This window comes from Pleurodeles waltl, chromosome 6 (assembly GCF_031143425.1).
Source record: "Pleurodeles waltl isolate 20211129_DDA chromosome 6, aPleWal1.hap1.20221129, whole genome shotgun sequence".
Taxonomy (NCBI): Eukaryota; Metazoa; Chordata; class Amphibia; order Caudata; family Salamandridae; genus Pleurodeles; species Pleurodeles waltl.
This window is the reverse complement of record NC_090445.1, coordinates 462865135-462890320: the sequence shown is the minus strand read 5'-3', so window position 1 is coordinate 462890320 and position 25186 is coordinate 462865135. Positions and strand designations below refer to the sequence as shown.

General features: G+C 44.5%; 1 protein-coding gene across 1 annotated transcript in view; it reads left to right on the top strand.

Moving 5' to 3' along the window:
• Positions 1 to 24898, top strand: part of C6H1orf116 (chromosome 6 C1orf116 homolog) — a 73151-nt gene extending 48253 nt beyond the window's left edge. The window contains exons 2-4 of the mRNA XM_069238605.1: positions 3136 to 3281; positions 18351 to 18525; positions 20479 to 24898. Coding sequence (XP_069094706.1) covers positions 3177 to 3281; positions 18351 to 18525; positions 20479 to 22706 — 2508 coding nt within the window. The 5' untranslated portion in view covers positions 3136 to 3176 and the 3' untranslated portion in view covers positions 22707 to 24898. The remainder of the gene's footprint in view (positions 1 to 3135; positions 3282 to 18350; positions 18526 to 20478) is intronic.
• Positions 24899 to 25186: the final 288 nt, after the last annotated feature.

Sequence of the window (25186 nt, the reverse complement as noted above, 5' to 3'; positions counted from 1 at the left end):
GTTCGGTTCAAGGCAAGAAACACAAATGAGCTGGTCCAGTGCTTCACTGGGAGAGGAGTGGGTGTCATTTTGCATGGCAGAGGAATTGAGAGGGGGACTCTGGGCAAGTGCCAGTTAAATTAGAGGCTCTGAATCCATGGTTGAAAGGTACATGGATAGGAGGGCAGCATGACAACAGAAGGGGGTTAAGAGTAAAAGACATGGCCAACATTATAGAGGCTAAACTGAAGAAGTGCAGGTCGGATGTACGCCAGATTTCTTTTGAGAGCTCAAAGATCTAGACCATATTATCTGTTAGCTGTTGTCCTGATGAAGGCGAAAGGAGAGTGGCGACTGGTTCACCACCTATTGTGTCCATAAGGTAGGTCTGTTAATGATTGTATTGGCAAGAGAGAGTCCTCAGTGCCTGATCCAAAGATTAAAGATTAAAGTGTATGGACATACAGGGATCTGAAAAATAGACACAAACTTGGCTTTCCATTTACCACAGTTGCAGCCAGTTGATTGTCCCTCACCAGAGATTAAATTTGGAGGAGCAATATTTAAGGACAAGGCCACGACAGCCTGTCATGCGACCTGGACGTTATAGATACCTTCATCTTATTCCTGGAATAAATTATAAAAACAGGGTCAGGGGAGTATGAGCAAGTGCTATATTTCCTGGACGATTTTTTTTTTTTTTTTTTTTTAGTAAGTAAGTAGGGCAGGCGGTTAAGGTGTTCAGGGTGTCCAAAATGCTACTAGCCCTTCATATAAATGTTGGGCCAGCAACACCCATTAAATTACTCAGCATTGACTGGATTCACTAGACATGGTGTCACGTTGGCTGACTGAGAAGCTGGAGGTCATGTGGGTCAACATACAAATGTTTGAGTTAAGGAAGGAGCAACAGGTTCTAGGCCACCTTTGCTTTGCATCCAAATGGTTGATCATGGCGGAGATTTCAACAGACACATGTATACCTTTGCAATAAGAGAAGCTACGAAAGCACACCACAGGATAAGGTTTTGTGAACACATAAGTAGGGCGATGCTGATGTGGATTACGTTCTTTGACAGGTATAACAGATCAACAAAGTTGCTGCAGATAGACCCGTTGCATCGATGGGAGATTATTTTCTGATTAGGCAGAGGCTTTTAGTCTTTACTGAAGAGGCACATGGTTGAGGAAGAGGAGCCTTATGACTCACATGAGATTGCCTTTTTAACATTCTTTTGGGTATTAGTGTTAATAAAATTGTGGAGGGCAGGAATTTGAAAACATGAAGGTCTTGTTTTTGAGGTTCAAACACATACCAGGTTTTGTCAATCATATGGCTGATTAATTGTCTTATATTCAAAGGCATAGATATCTATGCATTGGCAGCGGAAGAGGAAAAGTCAGAGGAGGGCAGTACTGGAAAAGATGTGGAGCTCATGATGGTGAGAGTGCTGTGGTTATGAAAAGGCTCCCTGGCCCAATCCATGAGCAGTTATTATTCAGCATTCAAGGGATATTCAGGAGCAATGTGAGCAGAAAGGACGCTGGTCAGCAAGAAAGTCCTCAGTAACTATTGTGGACTAACAGTCAGGGATAACCATTTTAGGGAAATGATTCTAGGGTTCTGAAGCGACCAGGGTGTTATAGCAGAATCGCTATTGCATAGGCCCACGCTCTCTCTCTTTACAGCTTGCACTATATCAGCCAGATAGATTCCTAAGATCTACAGATAAAACTCTGCTTACTGTACCACGAATTGGAAAATCCCTCTCAGGTGGCAGATCTTTTTCTTTCCCGGGCCCCTCTGTATTGGAATCAGTTACCTTTACACTTGTGCACATTTTGAAGACCGAGCTGTTTGTGGCTTAACTGCTCTGTTTGAAGCCTTGTGCCTGGAGCCGCACCGAGATGCCCCTCCCGGCATGATGGAGCCGCACCGAGATGCCCCTCCCGGCATGATTTGTGTGATTTATAGGCCTTATTAACATAACAGAAGGATGGATCAGAGAGAAGGGCAAAAAAGAAGGTAAGAGAAGAGTATTAACATTTGACATTTTGGAAGGGATCGTGAGCCAGGTTAAACGAACTGTGTGCGGGTCCACCTGGCAAGCCTTCTTGTTTCATGTCATTTTCATTATTTTGGGGTTCTTGGGGGTTTAGGATATCCAAACTAGTGGGAACCAAGAGCTACTAGAACATTGGAGTGCAGAAACCGATAGGAAAAGGGGAATGAATGCAGATTACAGTACATACTAGTAAAACAGGAAAGAAGCCGGAAGGTATTTAAGTGACCCGGGGACATTCAGGTAGGAAGAACTAGAAGATATGCCCAGTTAAAGCTTACAAGTGTATGGTGGCAAGGGGGCAGGGGCCAGGCTGGGCTGTGAATCTAGGAAAACGGATAGCAGCCGAGTGATGGAAAGTTTTTTAGGTTGAGGAAATGCTTACCGGGTGTATGACCTTTGGGCTGTTTTGGGACAGGTTTACTGGCTGAGGTCTCCAGCTCTAAATGGCTATGCGCTTTGGGCGCCTTGGGAGCAACAAGAAAGATGTAACTCTACGTTTGAGCTTTAAATATCCTTGCCCTAGCCCTGTTAAGAGTCTTGAAAATTGAATGCAGAAACAATGGTTTTTCTGTTTTTTGCTGATGAACAAGCGTTTTCTGATTCTTCTGAAAATCAGTTGTTTGTATGAAAAGACAGATATTCTCAGAGTTTTCCCATGCAGATTTCTTCAACTCTTAAGCTTTGTCTCCCTGCTGCCGCCAGCGTGCATATATACTTGCTATTATTATTAACCAACACCGCAAGGAATGCTTTTGCATGACACCGTTTCTTGTTGGTAAAATCGATCAACAGCATAATAACGACATGTAGTAATTTGCATAAACCAGCATCGTTATTTGGCAAGACAATTCCGGTTAGTGTGTGCATTGATTGAATGGTCAATGTTTTACAACATGATAGCATGTCAAACGCGTGTACTTAAATGTTTGCTCTGGTATGTAGAAGTATTTTGAAGCAGACTGTGGTGCTATGTAAACTCCCTCGCCACGGAACGTGACAGAATGTAATTTATTCAAATGAATGATGCGGTGAAAGACACACGATCAGTTGTACAGAAGCAGTGAAACACTTTTGTTTTCTCCCTTTTCAGGAAGTAGTGAACCAGCCTCTTGCGAGGTGGCAGAGTGTGTGATGCCTGAGAAGGCTCTGGGGCCGGGGTATGTGGGTATGGCATCCGTAGTCGGCGTGGGCAGCTGCGACAGCGTGGCCAGCATTACTTCCAATCACTCTGCTCTGGTAAGTGCAACTATCGCATCGTGATGCAGTTTAATTTTACAGCTGGTAGTTAATTCCTTTTGCTTGTTCAGACGCTTAGAAAATATGGAAATTGTCAGATGTGTGGCTGTTGAGAATGTGCGAAAGGTAACAACCCGGAACCAGACTACGAGGAGCACCGGCGCGTTCCCTAGAATTTTGGAGAATCTCCTCCATCCAATTTGAAGGTTAGAGTATTGAGTAATTGCTGTAAAATGAGGCAACTACATGGCAGACGGGGCTCAACAACAACTATGAAAGCTTTTGTTTCTGGGATCCCTCTAATACACCTGTACTACTAGACAGAACTGAAGGCAGAGAACACAGTGATGTTGACAAGGGCCAGTGTCACCTCTGCTTTTTCATCCAAAGCACTGCAAATCTGAACGTCTGCCGAGGCAGAATCCTCGATATGCAGCCAGCACGCAGATTAGGTTGCCACTGTTTGGATGATATCCTCTTAATAACATTAACATAAATGAAAACCTCCGCGACATCGACCTGTGCTGCTTCCCTAATCCCACTGACGATCTGATAAATGTCTAATCATAATCCAACAAATAGCTGCTATTCACAGACGCAGTAAGTGGTAAACCTAAGAATATGCCCCCCAACCCCTTTTCTGACACAATGTTGGACGTGACTATGGAATCTTTCATGAAAGAACTGATGGATCTTAAACTGTCGGAGGGTTGAGCTGATTCAAATGCAACGAACACGCAAACTGAAGTCCAATTAATCTGAAACGACATTGGCAGTTTACATTTCCGGATATAGACAAGGTGGAAATGGACTGGTGGCTAGGGAGGTCAAACTGAATCACTCACAGGACTGCCGAGACAAACTATGATATTTGCACGGAAAAACACTGATTTGGAAGACGTGAGGCAAAATGGGATGTCAGATTTCCAGGCCTGCCAAGAAAGCCACAGAAGGAAGATTTATGCTCTGCTTCCTCATAATATTTGTTTTAGAAGTCATGCAATTAGAATGCAGTCCATTCTTTGAGTGTAGACAGAGGCCACCAATTCACCGCACAAGGAAAATCCTGGATGAGGGATGAGAGCATTGCCGTGAGGACCTCAACAACTCGGCGTCAGTAAAAATATGAACGTAAAAACAATTTAACTCGAATTAAAAAATAACAATAATAAGTGGCAGTAAGTGCCTTGAAAAAGTGGAGAAGAGGGAGAGAGGTAGGAGGAGGAAGTAAGGGAGAGAGATGGAGATCAATTGTGATTAATTGCCTGCAGTGGCGTAGGACTGGGCAGGGGCTAGTCCTTCTGCTAGAGGGCCTACATACTGAGGTCTCGGAGGTGGGGGATGCAGGCAGCTAGTTTTGAAGGGGGAAGGACAAAGCAACAGGAAAGGGCAAAACTTGTCAGCATTGCCAGATTACAGAATGTGTGTTGGGGCAGAAAAACAAGAGTGTGGAGTCGAGCTCTCTGGTGGTGAAGTAGCGGTGGAGTCACACAAATACAGTTGGTGCAGGTAGGCACTTGAGAGTATTGAAAGCCTGCAGTACAATGCAAATGTAAGTAAAAGCTGTCAAGCAAAATGGGCTAGCAGGTTAGCTTCTATTGACTTATCTGGATGGGTTATGTTGAATCCTGCCTCTTAATTGATATTTTATGACTTTCATAAAATCACAAAAAGAAGATGTTTTAAAATATTACCTTAAACCCGGAATTTTCCCTAATTCCTTAAATCTTCATGCATCGTTGTCAATGAGCCTGGCTAAACCCTTTTAAGTGATTCATCACACAGTATTGCCCATAGCCATCTCAAAACTGAGTTAAGTCTATAGCTTCCTTTTTTTGGACAGGAGCTCAGACTTCTGAAGCTGTAGGGTTTTGCCCTACTCCTCATCTATCATTGACCCACCCAACTACCAACTGATATCTTCCTACTCTTCCCAATTAAGTGCCTTTCTGCAAGTGAATCATGGCGATTGGGTTATGTACTCCTACAGACAGACAGACAGACAGACACACACACACACACACACACACCACACACACCCCCTTTCCAATTCTTTGCCTCACTGCTTTTCTTAATCAGTACTCAGGACATGTGCATGTTGCTTACTTATTCTCAAACAATAACTTGGGCATTGTTTTTATAGAAGTATCTCTCCCCACTGCCTCATATATTCAAAGGAATTCGAGATGAATGCATAATCACTCACCAGTAAGGCATCCACAAGACTAGTGATAGGCTTGCCATTATGCAGTAAAACACCCTGCAACTAGGGACAATTAAATTGTTCCTGACCACCTCAATTGATTGCCTCTGAGACTTTTGATCCTCAAATGCTTCCTAGCCATCCCATGCAACCAACAAACATACCTCTGTGCTAACACTAGTATTCTTTCTTATTATACACATAATTTCACATCCACAGCCAACAGCAACATCCGTCTTAGAGCCTTTAACTTCCCCAGTGATTTTTAACAGAAACTATGAATGCTACATTTGCTTGTAGCACTGTATTATGATAGCTCACCTTACACATAACTGGACTAATTCTCTTCAAAGGCCACATGTCGAATTTTGTTACCTTACATTCAGTCCTGACCAGCCGTGGCCCCTCATACATGACCAGGTCATTCCTTTTAGTTATCCTATGCTGCCCCACAAAGGATAACCAAATCAACAAACATCAGATCATGCCTATTCAATAATGTCCTTGCAGCTGTATTCCACCTAGCACTACACCCATTCCCCCAGCATCCCAAACATTGACACCTCAGCAGCTTTAATGAAGCTTTTAAAACCTTAAATAACCAAAATGCTCTTCTCTCCCACACTTTGCCACAAGCCTTTTCAAAGACCAAAGCAATTTGGACCACATCACTTCAAATCTGAAACAATTTACCTAGTTAACCGGAACCACCCACATGAAATCTAAATTGTAATTTGCTGATCATAAAGTCATTCACGTACATTTCCCAAATTATCTTGTTGCTAGTCCTTCTCTACACAGGTACTTGGGTGAGGGTTAAATTGAGTGATGGGACGCACCTTTCCAGGAGAATTCCTACCTCTCAGGGACTGTGGCAAGGATGTGTGCTTGCACCTCTTTTCAACATTTTTTTTGTTGTTGTTGCTGATTTACCAGTGAGACTAAACAAGGTGAACTCGCACCCACCAAGGTGGGGGCTAACTGCTAGAGCATGCTTGATGTACGCCGATGATCTCATTCTTTTTAGCCATATCAGAATAGGTATGCAAAGGCTACTCAACACAACAGCGAAGTTTTCAGAAGAAAATGCTCTTCTGATTAACCTGGGCAAATCAAAAATCATGCCCTTTAGGACGACCACGCGGCCGTGGCACAGGTGGTACTTGGGCAACAACAAAATTGAAACAGTGCGCAAATGTAAATACCTACGGGTTCTTCTTGACTGCAGTGGCTCCTTTAAGCCCCACCTGGAATGCCTAAGCCGGAAGCCATCTTGTCCACATTTACATTTAACCATGTTAAAAAAAGCAACTGGCTCTTCAACCTACGTGCTGCTATAAATGGTCATCCAAGCCAAATTAATTCCAACAATCGCATATAACAGCGAAGCTTTGAGGGGCAGAGGTGAAGACCACCTTGACAAAATGATCGACAAGCTTTTTAAGAGGCTGTTCACCTTACCAAATTGTGCCTCACTGGCTCAGGTCCGCCTAGAATTTGGCCTGGTCAGACAGTCTCTATCAAGAAAAGAGACATTTATCAACCTAAGCTACAATCTGAAGGCAGCAAGGGAAGGCTCTTTAAGTTCCCTTATCTGGGCCGAAATGGCTATTGACTCTAACGCTCCATTTTTTTTTTTATCTCGAGGCCTCTCGGACGGTATTGGACCTTGTAGACCAACTGCCTCAACTTAGCACGCTCCAGCTTGTCAAGCGTGTGACGAAAGCAAGAGTCAAGTCTCCCTCGCAGAAACTGGACAAAGAAGTCTTATCGAAACGGGGCCATGCTTGGCTCATCTTGTCATCAAATGATACTCCTGTCCCACAATCCTACCTGAGTCAACCCACGGACTAAAACAGCTTCTACAAAATACCGCATGGGCTGTCTTCTATCATACTCCCACCTCCCCAGGTGGCCGCAATGTAATATGAGGGGCACCTGTCGACTCTGCGGCCTGGCTCCCGAAACACTGGTCCACCAGATGTGTCTCTGCAAAAGCACTACGATGGACCATAAAATTTTCTGCTAACAGTTTGGCTTCAAAGCGGGCTGCTCAGTTGTAGACCTGCGACTCAGCTCAGAGCCCCAAAGGTGGGCAAAATCCCTCTTGGTCACCACCAGCCCGAGGCCACAAAATAAAAGCTTCATTCCTGGCAGATCAACATCGTTGGTAATTCCCAATAGAATAAATTTGGGATCAAGCGGTATCAGCTCCGATACCATCCCCCCTCCCCTAGTTCCCCAAGAATCCTGGTCCAATACTCATGGATCACAGGGTAGTCCCAAAGTGTATGTAGGAAGGTTCCAATATTCCCACAACACCAACACAATTTGGTTGCTGCGCCCTTCCCATCATATGTAAACGCCTAGCATAATATATAATGAAGGATTTTAAATTGGATTAATCTTATTCTCGATTGAATATCCACTTCTCTTGAAAACATCAGTGCTGCCTCCCTGTCTATGTCCTCTAGTTCCCCTAATTCAGCCTCCCACCGCCTATGCAGTTTTAGAAGTGTGTTTGGTATGTTATTATTAATAGTCTAGTCTTATACGTCATAGACGTCACTTTTGTGTCTAGGCCCTCTATTAATAGTCTACCTTCTAGTGGGCGTAGTCAGGTACTCCCTCTCCAAGGAGGCCCTCCGCTTTCCATGCATGTCGCAGGCGCGCATATTGGAGGAACTGTCTTGCTAAGTTCATATTCGGCCAGGAGGGATGCAAAAGGCATTATGTCACCCCCTTCCATCGCGTCTCCTACCTTGGAAATATCGATGCGGTCCCAGCTCTCAAAACCTGTCAATTTACTAATTTCCAGCAGCCAACATCCTTACCAGAGGGGGCGGTCTCACACGTGGGACAACAATGGCATCCCAGTACTGTGGTAGAGCTACTGCATGCCCTGATTGTCCCCAGGGGCAAACAGCCAGTCATTTATGTTAATCAGGTGGGCAGCCCAGTAATACACCTCCAGGCCTGGGAGAGACAAGCCCCCTCATATTGATTGCACTGTAGCGTTTTGAGAGCAATTCTTGGGTGTTTCCCCTCTCACAAGAAGAGCCACATGTCTCATTCCAAAGTCGTGAAGAATCCCGGAGGGATCTGATAAAATGCGTTTTGCACAACCTAGAGGAGCTATTGAAGAGGGATCATCTTAAACATGGCCACCCCCCCTCCCACCCACCCTCATCAACATGAGAGAAAGACTTCTCCAGTGCTCCAGGTCAGCTCAGCATTCACAAAAGCCCTTTTCAAATTATATGTCTGACAGAGGTCTGCCCTATGTGGTGTCAAATAAATACTGAGGTATTTGAATCCCTCAATTGAGCTTTGCAGGGGAACTGGAAAAGAATGATCCCTACGTCTCTCAGTGGGACATATAGCATTGATTTGTCCCAATTAATTTGATACCCGAGTGATTCCCATATTCCTCAAATAAGTGGAAGAGTAGCGGTAGGGATACCTTGGGCCTTGCGACATATAAGAGTATGTCATCTGCATACAGGGAAATGCGCTCATCCTTTCTCAACTTGAAGTCATGCAGCCCGGGATGTGGACAGATTACACACACGAAGGACTCTATAGTGAGGGCAAAAAAACAAGGGGGACAGGGGACATCCCTGTCTAGTACCCCATGCAATGGGGAATTCAGAGGAAAGAATCCCATTCACTCTCACTGCGCTACTAGATTACAGTTAAGCAGCCTCACCCATTCCCTATATTGAGGGCCAAATCTGAACGCTCTAGTGTGGCTTCCAAGAATGGCCAGTGTACCACATCAAATGCTTTCTCAGCATCAAGGGGCAAAAATATTTTTTGACTCGGGCGGCCCAGTATGGTATTCAGCTAGTTGTGCGTTCGCCTCAGATTGTGTCCTGTAGAGCGTCCCGGTATGAAGCCAGATTGTCCCTTATTAATTTGGGGGGAGGGGGAGAGGAATAATGCTGTGAAGGCGGGTTGCTAGTACTGTGCCCATAACATTCACTTCTGCATTAAGGAGAGAGATTGGTCTGTAGGATGCACAGGACAATTTGGGCCTCCTGTCCTTGTGAATAACAACTATCTCGGCTCTTCTCAAATCAGGGGGAAGAACTCCTTGACCCCGGGACTCCTGGAACATATTTAGAAGATGGAAAGGTAGGATATCACATAGACTCTTAAATAGCTCTGTCGGGAGCCCGTTGGGTCCAGGGACTTTGTCCGGGCGAAGCCATGTCAAGGCGGCTGTAACCTCTTCCAACATCTGCTTGAGCCTCTGCATCCAGGACAGGAACAACTATATTCTGCAAAAATTCTACAATCCGACAAGCGTCTTCCATTGGCCTTGCCTTATATAAGTCACTATAAGGGCAGGCAAAGGTCTCCGCAATGTCTTTATCTGAGGACACTCTACCCCCTCCGGAGTCACTGCCTCTTGTATCCACCTCGCTTCAGTCTCCCTTCTCTGTAGCCAAGCAAGGAGTTTCTCGGCCTTGTCCCTGCCTCATAGAGCCTATGCTGGGTAGCACGCAACTGACTTTTAACCTTTTTTATCTCTCTGTAGTCTCCCTGTACTCATCCCTCACTAACTCCAGTTGGTGGAGTGCAGGGAGGGACAGCTCCTGTCCCAAAGCCTCCTCACATGCCAGCAGCTGTTGTTCCAACTTACTCAAGGTTTCCCTTGCCTTTCTTCACTTCTGGGCTACTTAGTACTTGGTGCAATCCTGAAGCACCGTCTTGTATGCCTCCCATAGCACCACTGGAGACCCGACTGACCCCACATTTTCTTGGAAATATAGTTCAGTGTCTACCCGGAGCCCATGTGCCACCTCTGGATCCTGGAGGTCCCAAGCCCCCTACCTCCATCTCGGACCCCTCCCCCCCCTTGATTCCCTATATGCACCACCAGAGGGGAGTGGTCAGACAAACCTTGCGCCAGGTATTCCACCTGATGTATAGTTCCAACCTTTCCTGCGGGGATAAAGATATAATCCAATCTAGAAAATACCTTATGAGCCCCAGAGAAGTAGGAGCACTTTCTGTCAGTGGGATGGCCACGTCTCCACAGGTCCAACAACCCCAGGGCTGTAGCAAACTCAAAGTGCAGTGGAGGGGCAAGGCAGTCCCAGCATCCCGGATCAGTCTGTGTCCAACACCATCACATCATTGAAATCTCCCCCTAGGACATGAAGCAGGGAATCTACCTCTAGCAAAATCTTCACCAATATCCCCAACGGGGGGCCTGGAGCCTGGGTGGGGCGAATGAGCTCATCAACAAGACCTCTCTCCACCCCCATAACTCCTTCACTCCCCCATATCTACCATCTGGGCCTGTCCATTGTTGTGTGATGCAGAAGGAGGGGACCTACGAATGAAGATTGCCACCCCTCTGGAACCAGAGGTAAAACCTGCATGTTGCAGCATGACATAAGGCCCTCTGCCTAAAAACATACATTTCGTGCCCCAGAGGTGCGTCTCTTGTAGGAATACATCATCTGGTCATAGCCTCTTTATATACTGGGACACCAAGCCGCGCATGACCTTATCACCCAGTCCAAGAAAGAAACGTGAGGCCCAGCATATCCATCAAAGGAGGCCCTGTTCCACCACACATAGGGGTAATTTTGTGCTAAAGAGAGAAATGTCAAAAGCGGAGGAGCTCCCCTCCATGCAAGGCACCCAAGAATGGGAAGGGGAATCCTGGAAACCAGCTTCACAGTGGATAGACCTCTTAGTTACATGAGTCTGTGGTTTAAATTTATGAGCCACGTACAAGAAAAAAACGAACCCCCTGAACACAACGGCATCCCACCTTCCACCGGCCCCTGCGAGTGCCAACCCCCATACACCAACTCGGCAGGAGTCATGAGGTCTGTAGCCCACCACCCCCTCGTCCCTCAAATATCAAGACTTAGAGCTAACTTAGGGAGTTCACCCACTACAGGAAGCGGAGACCCATGATTTCAACACACAGCACACCAAAGGTTATTGCCCCCGTAAAGAAGATCGCAATATCCATATGGGAACTCTCTATCAGCAGGGGGCGGGGCAGGAGAAGAAGGTCCATACTTCTCCGCCCCCCCTATTCACAGTGCTGCCTCCTCAGTCTCACCACCTCCATTGGCCCCCAGGGCCTCCTTATCAGTCTCTAGACAGGTGATGGCCTCTACCAGCGGATGGGGAGACTCTGATCTAGTCTCATTGTCTGCGCACAGATGGTTTTCCATTGTGACAGCATCAGGGTCCTCTCTCCTGTCTCTCATCCGGGTGCTAATGCTTCGGGTCCCTTTCGAATCCGATGAATCCACTCCACCCATGTTCCTCTTGGGCGGCTGCCACGGCGTATCCTCTCTGCCTTTCCGTCGTCTCTGGCCCCTGTGCCTGTGGAGAGACCACTCCTTCGGCCTCGTTCCCCTTTGTCCCTGGGCCCATCATCAGCCTCCTGACTCCCCCTCCCGGAGAGCTGGGGGCGATCCTCCAACCACACCAAGGCCTCCTTCAGGGACTGAAAGAAGAGTGCTTTTCCCTGGAACAGGACCCTCAGTTTAGCCGGGAAAAGGAGCATATACTGCAACTGAAGACTGTGGAGCTTGGCTTTCAGAGAGCCAAAGATGCAACGCTGTCTCTCAACTTCTCTGGTATAGTCTGGAAAAATGAGGATCTTGGAGTTTTCATACTGGGCTTCCCCCATTTTGCCTACCTCTGCTAGGATCATGTCCCGGTCCTGAAAGTTTAGAAAGCAGGCAATCACTGGTCTGGGGGGCCCCTGAAGGGGGCCTACTCCCCAGCAACCAATGGGCCCACTTAATATCTGAAAACAGGGAGAGAATTTCTCAGGCAGGAGAACTCTCCGGAGCCATGTATCTAGAAACCGGTTTATGTTTGTTCCTTCTACTCCTTCTGCAAATCCTACATATCGCAGATTGTTCCTTTGGGCCTGATTTTTCCATGTCTTCCAGCCGCTACATGATATCTTTGTTGAGGATCCTGGTCTATGAGATCTCCTTGCGCAGGTCCCGGATGGTATCTTTGAAATCCTTGCCTCCGCTGTTGTAACTCGCGCTGTCATATTCCGCAGCTCCTGTCGCAGAAGGGAGACCTCCGATCGTACCTCCACCATGCACCCCTCCAGGGCCTCTCTAGAGGTTTGTATCACAGCGAAGAGGGCAGCATTGTCCGGGGCTTCTGGAGTGTTGAAGACTGGCAGCGGAGGGGTCACAACTTTAATGTAGCTGTCCATTTTTCCCTGCCGGGGTGGCTTAGGCTCCTTATCTCTCGCCATCTAGAAATGGAGTCTCTGACAATTTCTGCAACCCCACCCATCTGCACAGCGAAGCGCATCTCAAGCAGTAAGTTTTGGTCTCTATGAGAGTGGGAGAGTCCCCCAGACTGCTTATCTGCCCCCCCCTTGCGGTGCCTCATCTACATCCGCTCTCTTTCTTGGCTACCAGCACCACAAGACTCCAGGCCACTCCAATCACTGAGTTGCTTTGGGGAGCACCACCCCTTCGCCGTCTCCTTCCCGGGGAGGGGGGAGAAACGACCCTAACTTCAGCGATTCGCTCAGCCTTCCTACCCCTCCCAGCGCGATCCCGCTGGCGAAACCAGGGACTTACCGTTCGTAAGAATCACCATTGACTCTGCTCAGCTTCCAGCACTCACCCTCCAGCGAGGGGGCCCACATGATCACTCTGGCCTGAGAGTCCCCATTCCAGCTCTCGGCGGCCTCTCCTCCGCCGAGGCAGACTCTGAGGGCACGCCAGGCCAGGAAGCCGCTCGGCCTCGTAACCGCCCATAAGCACACCTTCACCGTTGTGGCCCATCTGCAAGCCACAATTAGGCTCACCCCGGCTGACGAACCAGAAGGCATTTCTCTCGGCCCTAGGGCCCAGACTGGGAGGCGCAAGGATGCGCCAATAGTATTTCAGCAGCGGCCGGTACGAAGCTCTCAAGGAGCGTCTGTCTCCAGCGCCATCTTGGCTCCGCCCCCAATCCAGCTGAATATTTTAATTTAGACAGATTAATTTTTTTTCTTCTTTTTCTTTTAGCCACATGCCGATTGTGTAATGGTTTTAATTAACTTAGCACACTGATAAATACATTACAAAAATTAGTCCTTTTCTCCAGACTCACCCAAACACCACCAGCACCCTTTGTGTGAAACTAGAATCTGGGTACTCACAAACATTTAACCAGGGACCAGAAAGTATGGTCTGTGGCATGACTAAGGGCTGCATTGAGGTCATCTGGGTGAGGGTTTCATTCCTTACTGACATCTAAATTAAACCCCTATTTTAGTCATGTAGTTGGTAATACAATTGTATGCTTTACCTGAGTCGCTATCCCTCTACCATACCCTGGGGTAAGACTTCTCTCTTTCCTTTGGCAAGTCAAGTGTACAAAGGAAGTAACTTGATTATTGAATTGGAATGAAATAAAGTCTAATGCCTCACAATCTCAGTATGCCTTTAACCTCTTTTATATTAGGAGTGCTTAGTTAAGATAACAAGTGCTACAAAAAATCCGTGATAAAGACTCCTTCTCCAGCTCCCCACCCCGAATCTTGAAACTAGGAGTAATGTACTGTGGTGGTGTTACCCCTGCTTCACCAAATTGTTTGATGATAGTCAAATCCTATCCTTCCTGTGCCTTTTGTCACCTTCACTGCCATTATGTGATAGAGATGAATGAGCCACTGAAGACTAAAGGTAAACTTGAGCCACATGTCCGGCCGTGAAGCATGAGAATAAGCAAGCCTTCATGTGGCTTCTGTCTGCCACCCACATTCTAAACTCCCGTGCCAAGCATTAAAAGCACACCATTACCATTTGATGTAAAATGAGGGAGACAGATATCCATCTAGAGACCGAATTCTACAACTTGAAAAGACTAAACCTGCCCTCAGCCCCAACTTCAACACTTAACACAATTGCCTAGGATCACACAATTTGGTTATTTCATTTTGCCTCATTTTATTTCATTATCGCATATGAAGACGTACTGAAATTTCAGAGTTTAGGGTGTGCTCTGTGAAAAAGCTTATCTTGTGTGTGATTTAATAAGCAATTTTGTTGTGCCATGTATTTGAACAACCTAGACCATTCAAAGGGCGCACTTGACAACTGACTTGCCTTTTGGTTCACTTAATGGTACTGTTGTGACCAGGGTGGGAGACAGTAATGTTTGTAGGTTCATGCTTGAAAACTATCACTTTTAGTACATGCTTGTCAATGCAGTAATGTATTCTATGTACAAAGATGAAAGGCTCTACATGATATTGAAATGCATCATTCTGAATTTCAAAGAGGCGCAATTATATTTCACATTTATTTCAACATGTGTTAAAAAATGAACTGTACATAAAGCTTAGAGGTGCAGTAGCTTTTTGCTTCTTTTCCTTTACTTTAGTTAACATATAAAAAAATGCGAGCCACCTTAGCACCTTTCTGAATGTTAATGCTTAGTCAAGTAAACAGTAGCCAAGCGCTGCAGTTCACCATGAGGGGCACACATAAATGTGAAAAGGGCCGCTAGCAGCCCCGGGGAGTACTTTCAGTATCACTGGACTGGAAATTCGGAAAGCATATAAAGGAAAAACATGGTATTAAGCTTTCTTTGCATAAACTTCTACTCTTTGGAATGAATCTCTCGCTCGCCTTGCAACAAATGTAGGAAAATGCTGAAACTCACCTCTCACTCCTTATCCACGCACACCTTTCTAGGCAGGCTTTGGTCTTCTTGATATCTGCCCAGCTATTGCTACTCTAGTCACCAAATGTTTTAAATGACCTTGAGTCTACCCTGAAACCACACGCGCTTCGTATGTATCAGTTACTCAGTAAGGTGTAGCCTGCACCATTTGGCCAGTTTTGCATTTTAGAAATTTCACAGTGAGCTATAAAAGAGAGTACATAGTAATTTCTGGTCAGAGAATGCCTTTGACAGCCGGTAGAGGAGAGTGATACTCTTCACAGCTCGTGCCTTTTGGATGTGCTTGCTTAATCCACTGTGCTAACGTGTGCCTAAATCATGATATTTAGCTTCCATAATTGGCGCCATCATTCCTCAATGAAGGAAGGTTGCATTATTATGTCAGGTTATGTACAGTTCCAAATATCTGGGCCTTCCAGCAATGCTGCCACTCATCACCTGGGTAATAAGTTCTTACGTCTCCAGTTTATCCATATGCAGAGCATGAAAATATCACACCGATCCTCAAAAATACATGCAGCAGATCCTGATAATTTTGCTAACTGTAGACCTATCTCAAGCCTATGTTGTGTTGCGCAGGGATTACATACTGTTGTCTCCTGCAAACTCTCATCCCATCTGGAGGAAAGATCCTCATAAATGATTTTGAGTCTGGCTGTAGACTTCAAAGGGAAAACAAAACTATATTACAAAACAGATGAGTGCTACGTGGTGCTAGGGCCAGTGAAACTCCTTATGCATTAGTACTCCTGCACCTGGGCAGCATTTGATACCATTGACAAGTGCATACTTAATAACAAGCTAGAACTTTGCACTGGGATCAGTGGAAATCTGCTATCCCGGCTCACCTCCTTACTGTTCAACCACTCCATCATGGATAAAGTAGGTTAAGCCAAAGTCAAGTCAGAATAATTCACGTCAGCCAATATTACTTGCACAGTCTCTCAAGGCTCCATCTCAGTAGCCACGTGTATCATCTCACCAGGGTCTTAATTTCTGTGAGATCGGTTATTTTGTGTGCACGCGAGTGAAACACACCTCCATTTCAAGCTATGTAGCAAATCCGGAAACCTATCTGATGAAATACATTGCCTCCCCCACATTCACAATGGTATGTAGAAAACGTGCTGTGCAAGGATGGGGACAAAACTGAGATCCTCCTCATGGGGATTACTAATCCAATCCATCTGTCCATTTCCATGAATAACTCACTGAGCTCTCCTCCCCAATGTGTGTTTTTAAGCCCATAACCTGGGAGTTGTTTAACAGTGAGCTAGCTTTCATATGCCAAATATGTTGTCATCAAATATTTCTATCACCATTGTCTGATGAGAGGCATCATTCATTTCCTCCACCTCTCTCAAAACATTGCTAAAATCCTTGCCATTATGATTTCCCTCCTTCGAAATTGTAACAGCCTGTACCTCAACCTACCCAGTAAATCATTTCTGAAATTCCAAAGGGCTCAAAATCATGCTACTAGTCTGTTTGGCCTGAGCTGCTATGACCATTTCATACCCATTCTAAAAAGCATGAAGTGGCTCTCTGTAAAAGGAAAGTGAACTTGTTTATAAAACTGCACAGCTCAGATCACCTGGCCACTTAACCAAGCTACTAATCTTGTCTCTTCCATCCAGAAGCTCCCTTATCCCTGCAGGGCAGCTTCGGAACGGGCACAGAGCATCACGTAATTTACTTCACACCACAGAAAAAAGCTTATCAAAACTCAACTCGATGAAATACCGGTGTTTATTAAAATCCAAATGACAGTATTTTATTCCCTGACTCCTTTCTCAGTAAGCCTTGTTCACAGATGAGCAGAATGATAGCGCACCTTGTTACGTGGCTTAAATCGCAGGAAGCATGTGACCAAAGCTATAATCCTGCTATTACCCCAATGCACCTGCAATGTCCATATCAAATGGAGAACTTGAAATGCCTATTTAATTCATGTCTAAATGACGTCTTGACATTGTAGTCTCACAATAAAATATATTCTCCAGACTCATCCTAGTTAAAAAATGGAACAGTCACCTGTGTTTTCCAACATTTTTAAAACTTGATTAGTAGTTAAGATAGACCCTACAAAGTGCTCAGTACGTTGGTAAAGACAAAGATCAGATAGTGGAAAAGTAATAACATGGAAGCAAAAGGAAGCAAAACTTGTTCTTATGACTACGAGCTGAGTGGAAGGGCAATTGAGGACATACTTTGTTTGGGCATTAGGTGATGCAATGCACCGTGTGAGTTATTACTCCATACAGTGTAGATTTGAGGGGTAAAATGGCGGGAAGACGTGTGTAGTGTTTTTTTTTTTTTTGTATTCCAATCCATGGAAAATATAACCACGTGGAGCTTGACTTTGCATGTTATTCTACGGGAGAGGAGGTAAAACGGATATTTGTTTGTTTTTAGCAGACCACCAAAGGATAGACCCTAATATCAAACACTTAATAATGAACTATAATTAACAATGTGTCAGACAGACAAGAGGAGAGGTGATCCCACCAGTGACAAACATGCAGTCTACTATCCTTTGTCTGCAGGTTGGGGAAGTTTTGCAGGACCAGTGTGTTAGAGTCTCGAAAAAGCTTTTAAAAACTTATGTTTTCAGTCACTGCTGTGGCTAGCCTGCTAGGAGGAGCTGTCCACTGGACTTCACTCCATATCATTCAAGTCCATGTTAGATGCCTAAAATGAGTAACTTCCACTAAGGTCTATAAGAAAACTGCATTATTCCTCTCTAATGCTTTTACATCCTCTACACCTGTTTTACTGATCACGAAAAAATATATCTTACCTAAAGCACTCCGAGGCTAGCCCCAATGGCTTAGAAACCTGAAATAAATAATACAGTGGAATATAACTGCTTTCCAAACTTCCTATAGCAGTTCATCTCCATTGCTATCATAATACCTGAGTCTGGTCTGAATGTTTTCTGACTATTTTTATAGATGTGTAGCTCACAATCCATTCGTTGGTTGGTTATGTTGGTCATATCTCTTGAAAATACAGTTGTGGTGGATGAGGGCAGATCTTAACCCGGGTGTGCTCATCTGCCAAAGTACATTTGCTTTTCCCTGCTTTCCAATGGCTACAGGCTGTGGAGATCTGCTTTGTGGGTGGTGGGAGCGATTTGCTTAATGCGCCAGTCAATCATACATTTGTCTTTTCAGAGCGATGAGAGCTATGATTACCTGTCAGCTGAAGAAAGGGATGTTCTTATGTACTTGGAAGAAACCATTGATTCACTGGATACAGAGGGAGACAGTGGACTCTCCACTGATGACTCTGAACGTGCGGAAGAGGTGCCTGTGCCACTCACATCACCAAAACAAGCAAGCGCTGAAAGTAAATCAAACCATTTTTTCATAATACTATTGGTGCTTTGACTCCATGTTTCAACAGTCTGTTTTTAAAGTAAATGTGTCTAGAATTATAGGCTTTTGATCAGTTGTCAGGATTTGTGAAAGTGACCTGTGCATTATCTATGTACAGATCCTTCAGAAAGCTATGCTGGTTATCAGCACTTGAGCAGTACTGTGCTGCACATCAGTGGCGATGTCTGGCGGTGGTAGGTGACAGCTGAAAAAACAAATAAGGATTGAATCATATCCAGATTGAGGTGCTCTGGTAGAGGTGTGTGACCCCCTGCCTCGGTAACGAGGGGCACTGCAGGCCATGAGTGACTGACATGTCGGTACTTCACTAGCTAGTTACATTAGGGTTTAGGTACACTGCCAAAGTTGTGTAACCCCTGTGCTTCATCAAAATTCATCTTGAGATCTCAGTTAAACTTTATTCATGGACTTTGCATTCCAGAATTTCAGCACTGTGTTCTGCTTAGCACGGAGGGAGGTAGTTGGGTGAAGGATTAGTGCTTGGGAGACCCAAAAGCCACACTTGAAATGCAGTAACCATGCCAGCTTTGTTGGTGCTTGAGTGCGCTAGGGCAATTCCGAAGTATATTAAGCCTATATACTAGAGTTAGTGCAGTTCCAATTAGCGTTTTGGGTCAAATCTCCATGTTCTATCAACAACATTTTTCCCGCTTGTGATATGCAGATAACGTAAATGCAGACATGGTCTCTGGCTAAGCACACTGATACACGGTATGAAATCTCACCCAACAAGTAGGAATTAAGTTTCCGAGCACAGCAATATGATGGCATGAAATTCACCGTTATAGATTGCGTTGGTGAGGGTGTACTTCTATCAGTACACACAGTTCACTTGGTTCTGGTTCAGTTGATTAACAGACCTTTGAGAGTTATTACGTTACTGAAATCTTACTGAGGAGTAAGAAAACAAATCTTTTGTTGGCTCGAAAAACATTAACCATAGATCCTTATTTGAGCATTACCTCCAGTTGCCACTTCAGACCTAGTACTAATGCATGTTCCTTATCATTGGGGAAAAAGATAAATGCAATAGAGTTTTGTTGCCTCTCTTCTACCGAGCAAATATACCTTTCTAACGTACTAATGCAGACATCCCAGGGTTTCAATGCACATGTGCAGAGGGTTATATGGAATTGAGTGTAAGGACTTGCCTCTGCCTTTGGCTATGGTGCAAATGGGCGTGTCTCACAAGTGAATGTTGTCCTGCCAGTCTTGCGTAAGCTTCATGCATACGTAATTTATTTGAGCCCACAAGTACAGCATGCATGTATTAACATTCCAGAGTGCCAGAAACAAAGTAAAAATAGCCTTTCGGGTGTGGTAAAAACTCACAGGAACAAGAAAATAAAATAGGAGCACATAAAATCAACCCCAACAAGGTTCGGCTTATTCTTTTCATTGTGTTGTGTGGTTTCGGTCTGTCCTAGTGATGATTATATTTTGAACTAGGCACGTGAGGAATTACATGTTCATTATTAGAAGATCTCATGGATTAACCTATTAAAAAAAACATATGAGAGAGGATGAACAAGGAAGTGGAAGTATTCTGTATCTGAAAGTATAAACAAATCCCCAGGTAATGGTGTTTTTGTTATGTTAACACGCAGCTCTGGTGCACAATCAACGGCTTCTTTCATGCTTACGGTTCTTTCTTGAACTTGTGAGAGTATCGCTGATTGAATCCTTGTTCTTAGGGTGAGGTCTTGCCAGTTTTCTTGAAATGCATACAAGAGTAGAGAAGGTTGGTTTACTTCTGGAATTAATCATGGAAGTAAATTCAGTAAGGGTCTTATTCTGTGATGAACTCAGTTGTGGGATGCTGTCAAATAAGCCTATGTATTTGCATTATTTTATTGTTCAGTAATTTATTTTATATTAGTGATAATGTTTTTCTTCTTTCCAGACCCATATGAGAATGAAGACTCCTCCACTGAAACTTCCTGTCAAAAGATGGTTAAAAAGAATGAAAACGGAAGTTTAGGCTTTTCTGGCTGGAACCCAGAAGTGGCCACAAAGCCAGGTTACAACAGCCTACCTAAAAACCTGATGATACCAAGAGTGGAACTTATCAAGGATTCTCCGGTCCAAGCAGTGCCATTTCCGGTCCAAGCAGTGCCAGTTCCGGTCCAAGCAGTGCCACCTCTGGTCCAAGCAGTGCCAGCTCCTTTCCAAGCAGCACCACCCTCAGTCCACACAGCAGCTCCACCTTCAGCTCAGATGGCACCACCCCCTTCAGCCCACACGGCACCACCACCTTCAGCCCACACGGCACCACCACCTTTAGCCCACACGGCACCACCACCTTTAGCCTACACGGCACCACCACCTTCAGCCCACACGGCACCACCACCTTCAGCCCACACCACACCACCTTCTGCAGTCAAGATCTCCTTGACACCAGAGAAGCCCAAAAGATGGTCATTGGCAGCTGCAAATGAGCATGTGCCATCTATTTCAGATATTGGTCTCATTCCACCCCCAGAGCCATTTCGTGATATGCATCCAATTATGAAGCATGCTTCTTTGAAGAAAGATTCACCTTCTATAAGGGACAAAGCTATGAAATCTGATTTTGTGGATGGGACAGACTTGAAAGGGAAAGCTGGGGTAGCTTTGAAGAAGCATCAGTCTCTTGTTGCGTCACCACAGCCAATGGCTGAGCAGGTTGGAAGCGATACAGATCAGAAGAAAGCTCCTTTGACTTTTCAAGCACAGCAAGATCACAGTGCATTGCATCAAAATGTTCAGCAGCCAGTGGGAAAGACTATTGATACACAATTCAAGCAAGGACCTCCTACCCAGCCAAAGCCTTTAAAACTACCCCCTCACATTATTGTAAAACCAGGCAACGCTAATTACAACACAGACCCCGAGCAGAGGTCTAGAACACAATCTCTAATAAATTTACCTGCTCCAAATAGAAATAGAGCTTCAAGTGTAAAAACGCATATCATCAAAGACCAGCAAACTGCCAGACAGGAGGCACTAGAGAAACTAAAGTTGTCACAAGGTAAGGCTAACTTAGTGAGTGACAGTACTGTCACATCCTCAGCTATTGCAAAGGTGGAACCGAGTCCTACTTCACAGACTGGAGTGGAGAAGGTGGTAAATGATAAGACAACCAGTGAGAAAACTGGCCTGCAGGAGAAGACAAACACTGGGTTACAGGAGAAATCAAACCTAACTATCAATCATGGCAAATCTGTTTCTGGAATTCGGTCAAGGCAATTTCCTCTTCTGCAGGAAAATGCAAACTCACTAAATGCACACACCGTTAACCCTGCTGTGCTTTCCAAAACCAATGAGGTCCCCATTCCACAGTCTATCAAAAACAATTCACCAAACCCTGAAAAAGTTGGAGATAACTGCACAGGTCCAAAAAGTGGATGGCAAGATAAAATAAACACTTTCAGTGTGAGCCCCGAGAAAGTTTATGGTGGCCTGAGGTCAAGGGAATTCCCTCTTCGCCAGACTGAAAAGGAATCTGGCAATAAGTATCCACCAAATAATAGCAAGGTTCCTGAACATCAAAGCAATCCAAAAGATGGACTACAGGATCAGAAAAGCAAACTAGTTCCCAACCCTGGAAAAGCTTCTGGTGATTTGCAGTCTGCGTTTCCACCTTGCCAGATCATGGCAGAAAATGAACCCTTAACTGGGAAAACAAAAGTTCTATCCAGTAGTCAACATGACCTGAGACCGGGATTCCGGTTTGCACAGGGACCTGCTCCTGGTTTAAGGGAGGTTAGTTTCAAATCAAACACCCTGGAGCGTTCTGGGATTGGCATGAGCACTGACAAGGATGACGATGGACAGAACCGAAACTCTAGTAGTGTCTCCATTTTCCAAAAATCAACAACCAGCAAGCTTACTCCCAGTTTTCTAAAGAAAAATAGACCACGTCCAGCATCCATGGGCACAGCGGTTGACTTCAAAGCTATCCAGGAGGCCGCTGTTGTCTCAGCCAGTGACTCACCGGTGGCCAAGCCTGAGAGCCGTCGGTCTTCTCCATTCACCCTTTTTACTTCCAAACCTCGTCCAGCCTCTCTTATCAGTGTAAAAATTACCCCCAAAAACTCTGCTGATGAACACAGAGAGGCTCTGAAGAAGCTAGGCCTTTTGCATGAATAGTTACCAAAAATTCTAGCCTGAGTAAAAGCAGAAAAATGGAACTTGTCCAATGAAAAGAGTCTCAAGTGGAAAGTTACACTTTGGAGGATATGATGGATGGGCCACAGTTGGAAGTATTATAGACCGTCTTTGTTCTTTCCAAAATGGTCTTCTATGTCTTTCTAAGTGGATGGTGCATACTAGATATCTTTCTTACCAGAGCACATACCACACTACTCTAGGTGCACTTAAAGGGTTCAAATAATCTAAAAAAGGTGGGGAGAAGTGCAGCTGTATGGGAAAGTTTTGAGCCTATCAGTAGCATAGGTGTCTCCACAAAATATGCATTGCAGGTTTGAAAGAAAATGTAATGAGAAGAAATGTTGCTATTCTGATTGTTTTTCTGACCTAAACTACTTGCTGTGCCCAAGCTACAGACACTGCCATCCCAAGGTTGTGTGGAAGTAAGTCTCTGTTGCATTATCGAGCAATAAGTGAGAAATAGAGCATCTCTCGGTCTTGCATATCCTTTTGGTCAAGTTCAATTCTTCAGGTATGAAGCTAGATATGGAAAGTAGAACTTGTCCAGCAAGGGAACCGCTGGTGAAGCTGAAGTTACTTCAGAGTATAAAGACATACCTATCCTGTAAAAAATCACACTCAAAACATCTGGCAAAATAGCTACCCTATAAAAATATATCCAATCAAACATTTTACCCATTGTTCTTGAAAAAAATGGCAAGCCCACTTTCCACGTATTAGAGAACTGGACAGACTTACTATTCCATCTTCACTCTTAATATTTAGAAGTAAGTGTAGTTTGTTGTGTATCAAAATTTGTCTAGGGGGATATTTATGTGTGGTTGGTATTTTGGCAGAATATGCTTTTGAATACGTTGTTTTAATCCCTTTTCTCTTTCTCTTTTTAACTGCCTCGATACATCTTCTTCTAAACCTCAGTAGTGTGACTTCAGACACCAAGGGGGTTATTCCAACTTTGGAGGAGGTGGTAATCCGTCCCAAATGTGACGGATTTACCACCAGCCGTATTACGAGTTCCATAGGATATAATGGACTCGTAATACGGCTGGTGGTATATCCGTCACTTTTGGGACGGATTACCACTTCCTCCAAAGTTGGAATAACCCCCCATGTCTGAAGAATTTGTGACTGGGTGGTGCTCCTGCATAGTCAGTAGGCTTGTGCATTTGTTAGTCCCATAGTCTGTTTCAGCTTGATTGTAACTCTCTTCCTGGAGCTACTGCACTTTCAGAGTCACTTGGATGTGGCTTTTATTTTTTTCAATAGCTCAGTTCTTCGTGGGTGCTGGTTCACCTGCTCCAGTGTCAGTTTCCCCATGCTTAACAAAGCACAATAAACGTGGCTTGTATTGTAACTTTTTAATTGAGGAAACTGCAGTTCTGGAATTCATCACTTCTATGAACCTATGAATCAAAACACTAGCCAAAGGGAAGTTCTTCATGTACATATGTGTATACAACCTTTATGGAAAGCATCTAAGGTATAATTATTTATGTGTACAATGTAAGTGAGTGTGTGTGTCTTGTGCAGTGCACCCCAATCACAGTTTTAATAAGAAATTTTAAATTTTCTGTATTTTGGACAACAATCCATATTGCTTTGAAAGATGTTTTGTGTTGGGGTTTCAGTGGGGAATGCACTGCAGACTAGATGAAATCAAAGTGCTGCTTCCACTGAAAATAAACAGTGCATTTGTGACTGGCCAATCTGCCCCCATTACTGTTCTCTTTTAAGGAGTTGTCATCTGATGGCTTTTTTGTAATTGACCTTGGAACTAGAAGACTTGTTGAAATCCTTGATTTACCCCCTTGACAAGTGTCTGATCCCAGACAAACAAACTTCTTCAGATGCAAAAATTGGGAGTGCATCAAAATGTGATATACATGTTATTTGCTGTTAAATAAACATATTATTTTACTCTCTCATTTGCTGTTCTATCCCAGTAATATCCTATGTGGTTTTAAATCATCTATGAAGTTGCACAGCCATGTGCTTGACCATTATGTGCCTTGAAACAGTTTGTGGTTGGTGCTTTGTACCTCCCGGGAGCACTGAAGTGGTTGTTTTCCTGTGTGTTCTGAGTGAATGGTGCAGTATGCAGTTTTATGGATGCACAGTGAGCTGTTAGAAAAAGATTTTTAAGTCAAGTAATAAATTTTGTTTTTATATCATGCAATGTCTTTGTGGTTTATTTTACTTTTTGGTGCTGTTCAAAACCTTAGTGAATATGAAGGAACAGCTTCTGAAGTACAGCAGATCTGTTCCACAGCTTTCTGGAAATACAAAGTTCCCAGTCTAGGTTAATAGTATTTTACTACTTTATAGTATTATATTTGTTAGAAATGGGGTCTCTAGTTGGCAGAGGTATACACTCTTGTCCAAGTAGGGACCACATTTCTAGTCAGGGTAAGTCACACACAATCCAATTTATCGTGTGCGCACCCTCTGGTAGCTTGGCA